At 35.6% G+C, this 15000-nt stretch overlaps 1 protein-coding gene across 1 annotated transcript in view; it reads right to left on the bottom strand.

The window, feature by feature from the left end:
• Nucleotides 1-15000, bottom strand: part of LOC115214859 (collagen alpha-1(XXII) chain) — a 257647-nt gene that overhangs the window by 205715 nt on the left and 36932 nt on the right. The window contains exons 5-7 of the mRNA XM_036505510.1: nucleotides 11552-11725; nucleotides 6154-6228; nucleotides 321-389 (exon numbers count right to left, since the gene is read on the bottom strand). Of these exons, the coding sequence (XP_036361403.1) occupies nucleotides 321-389; nucleotides 6154-6228; nucleotides 11552-11725 (318 nt within the window). The remainder of the gene's footprint in view (nucleotides 1-320; nucleotides 390-6153; nucleotides 6229-11551; nucleotides 11726-15000) is intronic.

The following is a 15000-nucleotide window of genomic DNA, read 5'->3' as shown; positions in this document are numbered from 1 at the left end:
TTTATTATTTATTGTTTTTTTTCTTAAATGCTATTATTGCTTAGATTAAACTCCTAATAGTCTATATTGTGTTACGTTTCCACTGCGTTTGGTATCTAGAGAATTACATTTCTTTGGAGCACATTTCAAGCTAGTTGAGTCATTTACTGACGTCGTTTATAAAATCTATTATTGTTATTACTATATAATAATAATAAATAAATAAAAAAAAAGGATGTGCAAGGTCAACCTGACCAGCATTAATAACCCACTCCAGTTATTGATCAGCTGGTATTATTCTGAGTAATATAATACGGACAAAATGAAACATCCCCACTCACCTCCTCTTTATCAGTCTCCTCCTCCTCCTCCTCCTCCTCCTCATCCTCATCCTCATCCACATCTTCTGACTGTAGACACAAATAGAGTTCAAGAAAAAATATTGCAGGAAATTATGTTTGTTACCGAAGAGTGAAGTGTTGAAAAATATCCTTTTTTGCTTGCGCGCATTGCCTTTGTAGGTGACGGTAGTAACGTTATTTAAATGGCTCTCTCCGCCATAAACATGCCACTAAAAATATTAGCTGTGCAATGTTTTTTGAAATAATATTTTTATTCCAACGTTTGTTTGATTCTGGAATAACAGAGTTAGGTGGAAATAAATAGATTTCAACTTTAAGCTGGTTAAATTCGATGGTAAGAAAAATGTGCAGGCGAAACTACGAATCTATCTACGTTCCATACAGACTAAGCGCAACTGTTTAGCCGCGAAGTGAAAGGATTTCTACGAAGTTTTCTGCAAAATGTGATTAGGGTTAAATTGGTGATGAAAAAAGAGTGATTAGTTCAGAATTGTACAGTTCGTATATTGGTTTCTAATACGAAATAACGGCCAGAAATTTATAAAGCCGAGAAGGTTGCTGAAGTTTGATAGCTCTCAAGGGTCTTCGTGACGTAGAATGCAAAATTATTTTTGCAGAGGATCATGGACTTAGTTCACCAAGAAAAATAAAAGCTTTCCTCTGAATTATTGTCTTCATCAAAGACAATGGAAATATTGGTTCCTTTTGACTAGACAGAGCAGCATTTTAATACAGGAAGAGGATTACAATGTTGAGAATTTGGCTGGCAGATTCAAAAAGGTAGCTGATATCTTTTGACGAACGCTGCCTGCGTCCGTGGTGCATATACTTCACTCTCAATTGCAGTGTCAAAATCCACCGAATTCTAAATATTTGAGATTGAATTATTATCTTGTAGGACTGATTTCAATTCTTCCAGCGATAAGAAAAAAAAGCCTAACGTTCCATCTAGAAGGACAACTGTACACCTTCCAGTTAACAGTACCAACATTAGGTATATGCATTGGTTCCTTGAAAACGAATATACGGATCCACCTTAGTCTCTTACTGGTACTTATTTTGTTGGATGCGAAGAGATTTGAGGAGAAAACCGCGAGAATCAAAACGAAGTACAATACATTTAGCTGGACGCGTCTCAGATAAGCTATATCTGGTAGATAAGCTATATCTGGTACTCATCGTGAAGTGCTGAAAGAAAAAAATAAGCCACAAACTCAAATTCAAAAACGAAAGCCTATCGTTTTTTGGTAATTCTTCAGGAACCTTTGTTTCAGTAGAGATTCATAGTTGACACACTCACTCCCTGTGAAAATTCAATTACCTCCCGTTTGAGTATATTATTAACAATTCAACTTTGGTAATTCGTCATTGCCTCCCACCATTTTAACAGATCACGGTTGACCTCACTTTAAGAAATTCACTTTAACAATTCACAGTCGCCTCCATTCCATTTCTGAACGTCATTGTCGTTACCTACTTCCCCATAAATTCCACTTCGATAACTTACCGTCTACCCTCGGGTAACTGAAATATAAATCCATGATCATGAACACAAACACTAGCACAAACATCAAAACCAGAACACTCAAAATTTACATACACAAACATGAGGCACAAGTAAGTAGCATTAGATAGCATTTCAAATTAGATAACTTAGATATGGGCACTTAAACGTATCGTTAACGATACGAACTCCGCACAATCGAGTAATATACACCAGTGAAGACAAAAATACAGCTAAACGTCGTATACGCAAACACTCACATACATATATATGAACATGTGTCTAGACACAAAGGCACTTATACGAATACGACAGAATATAAACAATTATACGTACTACAGTTTACAGACGTAACTTCATTGCTGATTGATTTTAGTAAAACTTATTTCATTTTTACAACATAGTATTCGGAATATTCAAACCTAATTAAATTTAGCATTTTATTGTCGTTGAATTTATCTTCTTCAACAGTTAGCGTACAATTGTGTGCCGTCACTTGTTTCTTCTACCACAATTTCGGTAAATATATTGAAGCTTACACCTCGCTGATGAGGTATAAAAATACTAAAACGAATCTGGAGTTGAATCCTTAAGTTGCAAAGATAATATTACAAATTAATTAACGTTTAATTTAATTATTTCTAATTAGCTTTATAGCACTCTACACACTAAATTTAACCATGTTTTTGTTCAGATAGATAAATTGATAAATATGCAATTGTGAATAGTAAATATCTGACCGACGACAAAAGGAAATCAAATATTTCGGATATTCACATATTAATGCGTTGTTTTTAAACATGTCAAATGAAAAATTAAATAATAATAATAATGTCCCCTTTTAAAGCCTAGCCAGGCTCATGGGCCCGGTCTCCCGGTTTCCATGGCGTATGTGTTCCCAAGCTGGACGGGACGCCAGTCCATCGCAGCGTTAATAATTTATGCCAGCTGAGTGGACTGGAGCAACGTGAAATGAAGTGCTTTGCTCAAGAACACAACGTGTCGCCCGGTCCAGGAATCGAAACCACAATCTTACGACCATGATGCTGACATCCTAACCACTAAGCACGCGCCTCCACAAAATGAAAAGTTAACTGAAGTAAAATTATTGCCAAATTAATTTCAATGATAAGGGATTCGTTTTCAGAAACATAATTTTGAAGATATTTCTAAATAGAATCTTCTTTGAAAATTTCTCTTGGCTCTGAACATCCTGACCCAAAGTTTTATTCTTTTAAACAGATCTTTATGATATTACATGTCGATAAAGAATCGCTTAATGCCCCCTCTCTCTTGAAATAGTAGACAAACCATATTATATTTTCTAAAATACTTAATCCCTCAACAAATAGTAATCTTCTATAAGTGAGACCCACAATGGAGACGGTGTCGCTGTTTTGCATACAGACATCATGTAGTGTATCCAGAGGAAATCCACTCGATTGACTTGCAGGAAACCTCTCGCTAACACACACTGGCACTTGGCTCACAGATATGCTCTCACCTCTCAGTGCCGTTCTACTGCAATTATAAAGGCCTCTGAATTTCGGCAATGACTGGTCTCGAGTCATCCTCCATTTAGGAACTCACAACTCATTTGTTTTTTCTCTCCATTCTCCATTAATATGCGTACTCCCCACATTCAAGCCTCACACAAACCACTACGCTCAATCCTTCCCTCTCAGAATGCCATCCCTCTGCAACTGTCTCTCCTTCCCTGTTCTTTTTCTTACAGGTATCAACTTGAAACATTACAAGAGGAATATTAATGGCATCAAGCTCTCAAGGGAACAAACCAATACCAAAATGAAGGAATAATGTGATTCTGCATACAGTGTCTGAAATCGATGAGGTGGCCACTGTCGGAACACTTTCGATTATTATAGGTCTGCTCGATCAACGTTGGTCTGGTCTATGAAACAACAACATCGGCGATTACATAAAAAGCCGGTATTTTTTCTCAGTCATTGACTCTCTCTCCACACACACACACACACACACACACACACACCACACCACACACGCACACGCACACACACACACACACACACACACGCACACACACACATACGTATCACAAATTTCTTTTTACGCTTCCATATATACACAGTGCCATATTGATGACAACATCTGTCATTCTTATTTTTTTCTCTTTTCAGAAAGCAAAGAAACGAGTGAGAGCTGGAGTTCTTGCAGGTATCATTTTTTACCAAAGTAACAAAAATAGGGCCTTTACCATCTCCGATCTCATTTACAGAGATCCCATTTACCCTTGACTTTTAAAATTGCATACAAAACGTGTTTTCCTTTTTCTCCTGTTTCAAAATATATTAGTTCCAAAATAACTAAGTAATATAAAATGAAATAAAAATATCCAATAGCCTCTCTATATATATAAACGGCAAAATATCTGTGAATGTGTGTGTGTGTGTCCTTTATACAAATCCACAATTTTTCAGCTAGAGGTCTCTCACTTTCTATGGTCATTCAAAACCGTCCAAGGGTGGTTGTGAAGATCTTTTCATTTCCCAGTTACCCCTGAAAGTCATTAAAAAAAATCGATGAACCGACCCCTTATGTTTCAGGTAACAAAAGTCTTTAATACAAGGGACGTAACTCACTTAATCCAGGAGTTTAATCTAAAGATATTAAACAATATCAAGGGAAATAACTCTGTAAAACTCTGCATTTCCCTCCCTTTGTTATGTATCACACCTCAATACTGTACCAGACCAATTTATCCAATTTAGGACCGGAACTGTCCCGAATTTCTGGATTTCCCAGAGAATTTCTAAACGTTTGCTTAAAATCTCTATATCTATAAATGGCAAAAATGTCTGTTTTTTGATTGGACGGTGATAATTTTACACCTGACAGTTGGATGCGCGTGCGCATTTGCAGACAGTCTGTATGACTGCGCACTTTTGTGTTTTGCAAAGACGCGTTATCATGTGTTTTGGCTTTCAAACCTGCACGCTTTCTTGATTTGAGAAATGCAGGGAATAATTAACGAGTTAGACCAAGTGAATGACAAGAGAGAGAGATTTTCATGAAAGACTAAATATGCTTGACTAGCACTAGACCCGACAGCGCCGGGTCATAGTGCAAGTATATAATGAAGCATCGCAGCATCTAGTCGTATTTTATTCCAGAATGGAGACAGGTTTTTGGAAGAGACTCCACGAGGTCACTCGATCTGATAGAAATAATAACCAAACATTACTGCTTTAAATTAATAGGCAACACTAGGCAATGTAAGCTTTGATATACAAAAAAGATAACCAGATGCTTACGTCCAGAATACCTTTTATTATGCAGTCAGTCAACTCAGTCATGGCCGACGTGATTTAAACAACGTAGCGGTTAAGAGAAAGAACAAGTTAGCAAACAAAACTACATACACAGCCACCGCAAGCAGCCCACCGCAAGCTTATAATTTTTTTGGACTTGGTTACTATTATATCAATAGCAACTAAGTCACAACTTAAGTTTCTGTGATAATTATATTAAAACTCATCTTATAAAGGTCAGCTTTCATATTGATTCACATCTATTGTATTTTATCCAAGCATTAGGCTGTCTTTCTTCTCAAATCTACTCATGCTTGTAGCCATGAAAAATTTCCATACTTTACGGTTTTCTAACTGCAAATTTGCAGCAATTCAAAGGATCCAGTAATTTCAAATCCTCCGTTAAGAAAAATAATATAAAAGAAAAAAAAGGAGATTTATATCATTCTACATTATCTTAATGTGGCTTGACGAATTTTGTCTTGTAATCGTCTTAAGGTATATATCTTGAGGTATATATCTTAAGGTATATATCTTGATCAAGATGTCTAAAATTATATTGAAAAATATGTCATTCAATAGAGAACAATTATATAACTTAAACAAAAATGAAAACCTTTCGAAAATTTGGTAAACCACTCCATAAAATGGCTCTCCTGTTTTGTTGAGTCGTTAAAAATCTTTAATGATAGAGATGAATTAAAATTTTAAGTAGCAAAATTAAATATTATCTTGGAAATTATGACAATGCAGCGAGAAAAATAAATATTTAGGAAGCGAGGAAATCATTTTATGAACAAAGCATTTAATTTTATTCTACAGCTGAAAGCAACTTAAAAGTTTTGCAATTTCTTTGGTCGTTACTATAACACATGACATTAAAACATAGACAATGAATATTGAAAACGATCACAAATACTAGAAATTAAATCCAAACAAAAATTAACAAACGATTTTAAACAACAAAAAACTGACAGTAAACAATAAAATGTAACGATAATGATGGCTATATTTTTACCTTTGGAATCTCACTACAGGTCTCTCTGGCAGCTTTTCGGTAATCACAGTGTAAAACCATCCATTGAAGATCAAACTAAATTAAAAGAAAGGTCACATATTTAAATATTTGATACCTGAAAAGCAAGGAGGTTTAAAATATAGAAATAGATCTAACAATATCTAAAGTGTACATTTAAGTATATAATTATAAATTGAAGAACGAATATCTGTGTGTTTGTGTGTTTGTATGGGTGTGTGTGTGTGTTGTGTGTGTGTGTGTGTGTGTGTGCGTGCGTGCGTTTGTGTATGTGTGTGTATGCGTATGCAGGTATGCACGCATGTATGCGTGTGTAGAGAGGGCGGAATGTGATTGGATGCTAACCTGAATATAAGCAAAATGAAGACCGTTTATTTATGTAAACTTACTTACAGCTAAAATGTGCAATAAAAAAGATGGCGACCTCAATTAAAAGGAAGTCCTAAATGGTTAAGACATGTGTGATGAGGCATTCACCGAATTATGTTAAAATATCCCGCATGTTACATAATATATTCAAGATTTTCCGTTCATAGGAAACAGATTCTAATATTTCTGTCTGTTTGGATATTAGACTACTTCTGGGATTTGATCACTGCTTGATAAATATGAATCATTGAGTTTAAAACTTTAATATACATAGATTAGTATGGATTAATGAGTTTAACACACACACAGACACACACATATATATGTATGTATGTATGTATGTATGTATGTATGTATGTATGTATGTATATATATGTATATGTATGTATGTATGTATGTATATGTATGTATGTATGTATGTATGTATGTATGCATGCATTCATGTATGTATGTATGTATGCATGTATGTATGCATGTATATATATATATATATATATTGTTCTGGTGTCCGCTGAATTTTCTTCTAGAGAACATTCTTTTCTTTGTAGTTTGATCGTTGATGATCTATTTGTAGCATACGGCCGACTACCTAGTGGTCTTGCCCTTTGAATACACACACACACCACACACACACACACACACACACACACACACACATATATATATATATATATATATATATAAAATCAAAATAAGCAACAAGTATATCCGAGGTAGATTAGTACAATTGTTTCATGCTACTTCATTTTATTAAAAACTGTAAGTATTACATCAGTTTTAAAATGTCGAGCACTGTAATACTTACAGTGTTTAATAAAATGAAGTAGCATGAAACAATTGTACTACTCCACCTTGGATATACTTATTGCTTATTTTGATTATAATCATCCCATTTGATTTATATGGATAATACCATACAAAATTCTGGTGCCCTAGACTTAAGTACCATATTCATCTGAATCTAAATCTTGCTGATCTTATATATATACTAGCAGTATCACCCGGTGTTGCTTGGGTTTGTTTCGACCCTTTAGAATTGGAATTTTTGAAAAGTAAAAAATTTCCATTATGCAACTTATTCTCTTCAAGTGAACATTTTTCCAGTTGAAATACACCGAAAAATGGTGACACAGCAGTCAAAAATCGTAAAAAATAGGGATTTTCATAGAAAAAAAGCACCTTTTTGATGTAAATAATTTTTGGTGTTAACATGGTCCGATTTGAATTTTATCTTCTACAGAAGGAAGAGCAAGCCTTCTTCTATCATACTCTCAATTTTGATCAACTTGCGCTGCAGCGTCTCGAAGGAGATAGTGTTAGTTTAAGGCTACCAAACCTGCCACACACAGACAACTTCAGGTTTATATATATAGATTTGCTACACACGACTTTCCATCCTTAATAATGAAACTTGGTAGATCCAAAAGTTAAACACATACACAGATACACACACACACACACACACACACACACACACACCACACACACACACACACACACACACACACACATATACACAAGTTGAGTTTTATATATATAGATTTCTCAACGGGGATTTCAGGGGAAAGTTTCAGGGAGTCGCTGGCGATGTATCGTGATGATCAAAAATCCGGCCTGCTAAAATTTGGTTAAAGTGATTCAAACTGCAGACTCAACGGAAAATGGTCACACTTAATTCAAAGGGTTAAAAATGTTATGAAAACAATTGGTATGTGTTCACAAAGTCCAAACGATTAATACGAAAAAACCCTCCAGGCTACATCCCGAAAATTCATTTCTTTGCCGAATTTCTACAATGTTTACGGCGATTCGTTTTTATATCTTGATTTTTTATTTTTCAGGCAATTTACGCATGCTTGCACGCGTGGTGAACACAGTTCACGCCAAACAGCTGACTGAGTAAAGTTCACTATTCAATGCACGGGATAAGGCCTAAACAAACACATTATCGATTTTTGCACTTGCGAGATGAATTTCGGAACAGAAATAGCACAGTTCAATTTTCATTCGCCTAAACTTTAAGTGACCCATTTTTGGTGGTTCTACGATTTGCTGGCTAGGAGGAGATGTGCCGGGGAGTTAAACACACAGACGCACAAGTTGAGTTTTATATATATATATATCGTTTTTATATTCGGTTTGCAAGTTTCTTTATGCGTGAAAATTCGTGTAGTGTAGCACATTTTGTCGTGTCTGGGTGAGGGGAGTCACTCTGTTTAAATGCCTTATTAATTAACACACTCACCGGTTCAATTTCCATTCATTTACTTATTTATTTATTTATTTTCTTCTAAAATTTTCGTTGCTTCTTGCAACATCTTCAAAGGTTGTTAACTCTGTCCGTTATCGGAGCTGCATTCTTTTTGTTTATTTGTGCGTGTGTTGTGTGTGTGTGTGTGTCGGTGTGCATGTGTGTGCATATGTATACACATATGTATGTATGTATGTATGTATGTATGTATGTATGTATGTATGTATGTATGTATGTATGTATGTATGTGTATGTATATGTATGTGTATATATATATATATATATACATAGAGAGAGAGAGATAGATAGATAGATAGATAGATAGATAGATAGATAGATAGATAAATAGATAGATAGATATGTTTCTTTATTAGCCACACAGGGCTGCACACAGACGGGACAAATTACAAAGTAGAGCATTTCTTTTTGGAGAGAAAAAAAAGTGGGGTAGGTTTTCGATCAAAAGGGATCGTAAAAGGGAAAGAAAAAAAGGAAAAGGAAAAAAGAAAAAGAAAAAAACAATCAATATGGATCGTGTATCACAGAAATGTCATGATGTAAAGTGTAAAGGGGGAAGCAGATAGGGTTTATCCGTGGAAAGAAAAGCCTACGGAAAAGACCACGGTAACCTCGGTCAATAATGTTACATGTTACCACATTTGTTTGCAAGTAGGTAACCCTCTATTTTAATTTTTTCCGGGTTCGTAGGATTATGCTCAAAGTGGATTCCTCATTCATCCTTGCTACATTCACCCATCTTTTTATGAAACATTCGCTAGACAAAACTTGTCTCTCTACTCTCACTTTCCTTTTCAAGTGATACTTGAAGAAGTTGATGAGAGATTGACCAGAGAGGAAAGTGTTTGTCTCCAATCCTTTCAGACGCGTTCACCAGATACATTCTTTCGCCATAGCCACAAGAATGATGAAAATAGCTCTTCCTTCCCATTTGAAGGAAGGAGGCGTGAAAATATTGACGACAGACTCGGCTGATAAACCGACTCGTCCCACAAGTGACAGCAGTCTTTCGACATAAGCCCACAGGTCGGAAATTGTTGGACACTGCACGAGTGCGTGCAGAACGATTTCTTCGCTCTGACCGCATCTCGAGCAGGTCGGCCTCGTGTTTCTCGAGTCGTGCATGTAGAGCTTAGATAGATAGATAGATAGATAGATATATTTCTTTATTAGCCACACAGGGCTGCACACAGATAGAACAAATTACAAGGTAGAGCTTTTCTTTTGAAGGTATTAAAAAAAAAAAAAAAAAGGGAAGGGGAAGGTTCGATCAAAAGGGATCGTAAAGGAGAGAAAGAGGACAAAATAAGGGGGGTTAAAAAAAAAAAAAAAAAAAAAAAGTCGGGGGGGAGAGAAAAAAATGATCAATAGGGATCGTTATCACAGAAATTCAATATGAAGTGTAAAGGGGAGGACAGGTGAGGTTTACCCGTGGAAAGAAAAAGCCTGCGGAAAAACCACGGTAACTCGGTCATGAGTCACATTTTATATTCTTTTTTTTTTTTTTTTTTTTTTTTGCAAATAAGCAACCTCTGTTTTCGATTTCTGGGTTCATAGGACTATCTCAAGTGGCTTCGTCATTCATACGTGCCATTCTTGCTACATTCACCCATCTTTTTTAAAACATCGCTAGACAAAACTTCCTCTCTACTCGTCACTTTCCTTTTCAAGTGGTACTTGAAGAAGTTGATGAGAGATTGACCAGAGAGGAAAGTGTTTGTCTCCAATCCTTCAGACGCGTCCCACCAGATACATTCTTTCGCCATAGCCACAAGGATGATGAAAATAGCTCTTCCTTCCGTGTTTGAAGGAAGGAGGCGTGACAATATGACGATAGACTCAGCTGATAAACCGACTCGTCCCACACGTGACAGCAGTTTGTTCGACATAAGCCCACAGGTCGGAATTGTTGGACACTGAACGAGTGCGTGCAGAACGGTTTCGTCGCTCTGACCGCATCTCGGGCAGGTCGGCCCCGTGTTTCTCGAGCCGTGTCTGTAGAGCTTTACCCGAACGGGTAGCGCTTCTCGTAGCACTGCCAGGCCAGGGATCTCTGGAAGTTGTCCATGGGCCCTGGCCCGAAAGTCGTCCCGAACAGGCGGGTCAGGTACTCCTCGTCGACAGATAGATAGATAGATAGATGGGTTGTTAGATAGATTAATGAGTTTAATAACTATAAATCAATACGGATTTCTGAGTTTAAGATATTAATACGCATTAATGTAAATAATGAATTCAATACATTAATACAGATTAGCATAGAGTAATGAATTTAGTATATTAATGTCTACAATATATTAGTATAGATTAATATACACTTATGAGTTCAATGTGTTAATGAATTTTGTATAGATTATTGATTTAATTATCCTGGATGTATGAGGTAATAATTCACTGAAATCGATTTATCGTATTTGTTGAATTAGAGATTTCTTCTAAAGGACTTTGATGCAGACGAAATTGAGAGGCGGGTTTCAGTCAGTGTAGAAATTTGAGAAACAGAGAGAGAGAGAGAGAGAGAGAGAGAGAGAAAGAGAGAAGGATGTGGAGAATTAGAGAGGGAGAGAGAAGTAGGGAGGGTGGTAAAGGGAGAAAAAGAGAGGAAGCAAAATTAAGTGAAAATGAATATAAAACTCTCAAGGGTTTTTCCATGAGAATGTGAAAGAGTCGTCCCAATACACACATTTATGTCTTAATTTGGCGACCAATTAACAACAGTTTTAATTATTTAAATGGACTTACCGCAACAGTTCTGTCTCCTGGTTCTTGGGTCCCTAGAACAATTTCACCCGTCGAATCTATTTTACCACGCTGGTCTCCAACCGTTAATGATTCCACAAGTTTGCAATCTATATACATTTCCACGTTTTCTGTCCCGACAGAAAAGTGAAGTTTATGCCATGACTTCGTGAAAAGCTGCAAAAGAAGAGCAAACAAACTGTTCAATTCTCTGGTATCAAAATTAATTCAAAGAACAAGTCGAAATTTTACACCGTTTGAAGATATCTCTACCACCATAAACACGAAAATATTCTTATTTGAAATATTTCGTGATACAGTATAACACCCAACTAACCAAAATAGAATAATGGACTCTTCAGTCCTAAAAGTTAGTTGAGGGTTCTGCAAATTATTCTTAAAAAGCCTGCACAGATGATTTGTTTAACCTGATCAAATGTTTGCGCTGCACATCAGCTCGTTCCCTCAGTCGAAACGACAATGCAGGTGCTCAATGTGCCGCACGTCAGGTGTCGAAGTGATCGCGGAGTGACGTGAAAACTGAAGTGGTTTCGCCAAGAACACAACGCAACATCAAAAACACGATCCGGGCCTCAAAATAAGGATTTTGCAAGCGTGAACGCAACATCCAAACTGCTAGGCCAGAAGTCGAGTAAATATGTGCGAAAACATAATTTATTAAAATATCTAAAATGTATGTCACCAATATTCTCAAGATATTTTCGAAAACAAAAAAAAAACAAACAAACAAATTTCGAAACTTCTTAATAACTCAATTACCGTCCTAAATCTACGTTGCTTTTCCTTAACACATACGGAATGTAGAGCTATGAATCCGATATGAATGAAAAAGAAAACAACAACATCAACAACAACAACAACAACAACAAGAACAACAACATGCAAGTACCCTTAACAGCTTTATTCTGGTATATCCTCAGATTTATTTAGCAGTGATAAAATCATTTCCTGTTATCTACATATTTGCTGAGTTTGAAAAAAAATTGAGTCAGAGCGGCATTTCTAAATGTCAAGGTTATGCACTTCATTCTCGTTGGTTATCTTCATTACCATCCAATTCTGCATCAGCAAACAACGTTTACATTGGCTTGTATGCATTATGTCTCGTTTTTCCTTCAGTATAAGTAAACCGTTTAATGTAAATGGGGTTTATTACGGCTGTGAGAAACCAGGAATAGATAAAGGATAATCACAACAGCGGAGAAAAAAATGGCTTATACGTGTACGAATATTTGCGGAGGATACACTGAATAAGTTAGCTGAAATGACTGTGACAAATAAAATTGTATTTAATAGCTTTGCAATCTGCGTTACTTAGCAGCTATAACACTGAGAGCGGGAACATATATTAAAGGATACAAACTATACAGCCATTACACACACACACACACACACACACACACCCACACATATATATATATATATATATATATATAATAATATTACATAATTCATACTAGCATACGTATATTACACACAAGGAGAACTCACACAATACATAATACGCATACATGTACGCTTGTATTATGCATGCATGTGTATACGTAAGTATACATACAGAAATAATCCTACTGAGATAGTGTAGCCAATACAGATACCAAGATAAACTCATGGTTTATAAAATACGTAAATATTTTATATATATAATATATATATATATATATATATACATATTCATACTAGCATACGTATATACACAAAAGAGAACTCACACATATACATAATACGCATACATGTACGCTTGTATCTATGCATGCATGTGTATACGTAAGTATACATACAGAAATAAATCCTACTGAGATAGTGTAGCCAATACAGATACCATAGATAAACTCATGGTTTATAAAATACGTAAATATATTTATATATATATATATATATATATATATTATATATATATATATATACACACCAAGAAATATACCAACACGCACATATCTATCAGTAGCGAAGGGGTGATTCATAAACAACATTCAGCGAAGTCGCCACAATCACTCACTTTCTGAAATGAATGTTTCTGTGAGGTTGATAGCTTCCATATTGTAAAACCAGCTGCGGTTACCGTGGTAACGTTTTATATTCCAGAGAATCCCCAAACACTAAGTTGGTTTCGTTTTTTAGTGTAAGTAAGCCTTTCGGTTCGTTTATGAAGAAAAGGCATAGACGTGATACATTTCTTTAATAAAACAAAGGTATTTTTAAATGTTATTTCTTTTTAGAAACACTTATTCACAAACTAACACTAAATACGAACCAATGAGGGGGTTGTTTAAGTTGCTAGAACTAGGAGTCAAAACTCCTCCATTTCACTCCCTGCAATCTTTGAAAAGAAAGAGTTTATTGGATAGTGTAATTGTGAATATAGAAAAGAAAAAAAGACGGGTCACAGTGGAAAGCCTACTAGCATAAGTTTGATCGATTAGGGTTGAGCTACAGCTAAACTTCGTCATCATCATCATCATCATCATCATCATCATTATTATCATCATCACCATCATCATCATCATCATCATTGTTGTCGTTCTCGTAGTCGTTTTCATTATTACTGTCGTCGTCATTATTATCATCACCGTCGGCGTCGCCGTCAGCGTCAGCGTCCTCATCCTTTTTTGTCGTCGTCGTCTTCGTCATCATCATTATGATCATGATCATGATCACCATCCTCATCATCATCATCATCTCGTCGTCAACAACAACAACACTTCTCTAATACATAAACTTATAATCGGTTAAATAAAACCATCTTAATGACGCCGATGTCTCTTACTACTTCCCCTCTTCTGATCTAGGAGTCTTCCCGAGATTTTCACGATCACCTTCTAAAATCCACAACGGTAAAATTCATCCCTTTCACCAACGTTTCATCGGAAGGAAGTTAATAATACACTGGAGAAGAATAAGCTAACATTTATACAACACCAGCATACATACATTCATAGTAATTTCCCTTTGTTTAACGGTCATTTTCATGGCATTTTTGTTTGTCTTAATAACTGACGAAATGCCGGAGCAGATTTCCGCCCCGAATCCAAAACTCGGAGTTTTATTTTGGCAACCGAATAATTGTCACATATTATTTTACTGATAAATTCCTCTATTTACATAATATCGAGGTCTCATTCATTCTTTGTTGTCTTCCCATTTCTATATATTATATATATATATATATATTATAATATATATATATATATATATATATCTACATATATATATATATATATCTACTAATCAATTAATCATTCTATTTATCACTCTATACATACATATATACATACATGCATACATACATAATACATATATATATATATATATATATAAGAGAGAGAGAGAGAGAGAGAGAGAGAGAGAAAGAGAGAAAGAGAGGAAAGATAGATTATGATTTCGCTCAGGCATAGTGTAATAATTACACACACACAACCACACGACACACA

This window comes from Octopus sinensis, linkage group LG8 (assembly GCF_006345805.1).
Source record: "Octopus sinensis linkage group LG8, ASM634580v1, whole genome shotgun sequence".
In the NCBI taxonomy this organism is placed as follows: Eukaryota; Metazoa; Mollusca; class Cephalopoda; order Octopoda; family Octopodidae; genus Octopus; species Octopus sinensis.
This window is presented reverse-complemented; position numbering and strand designations above follow the sequence as displayed.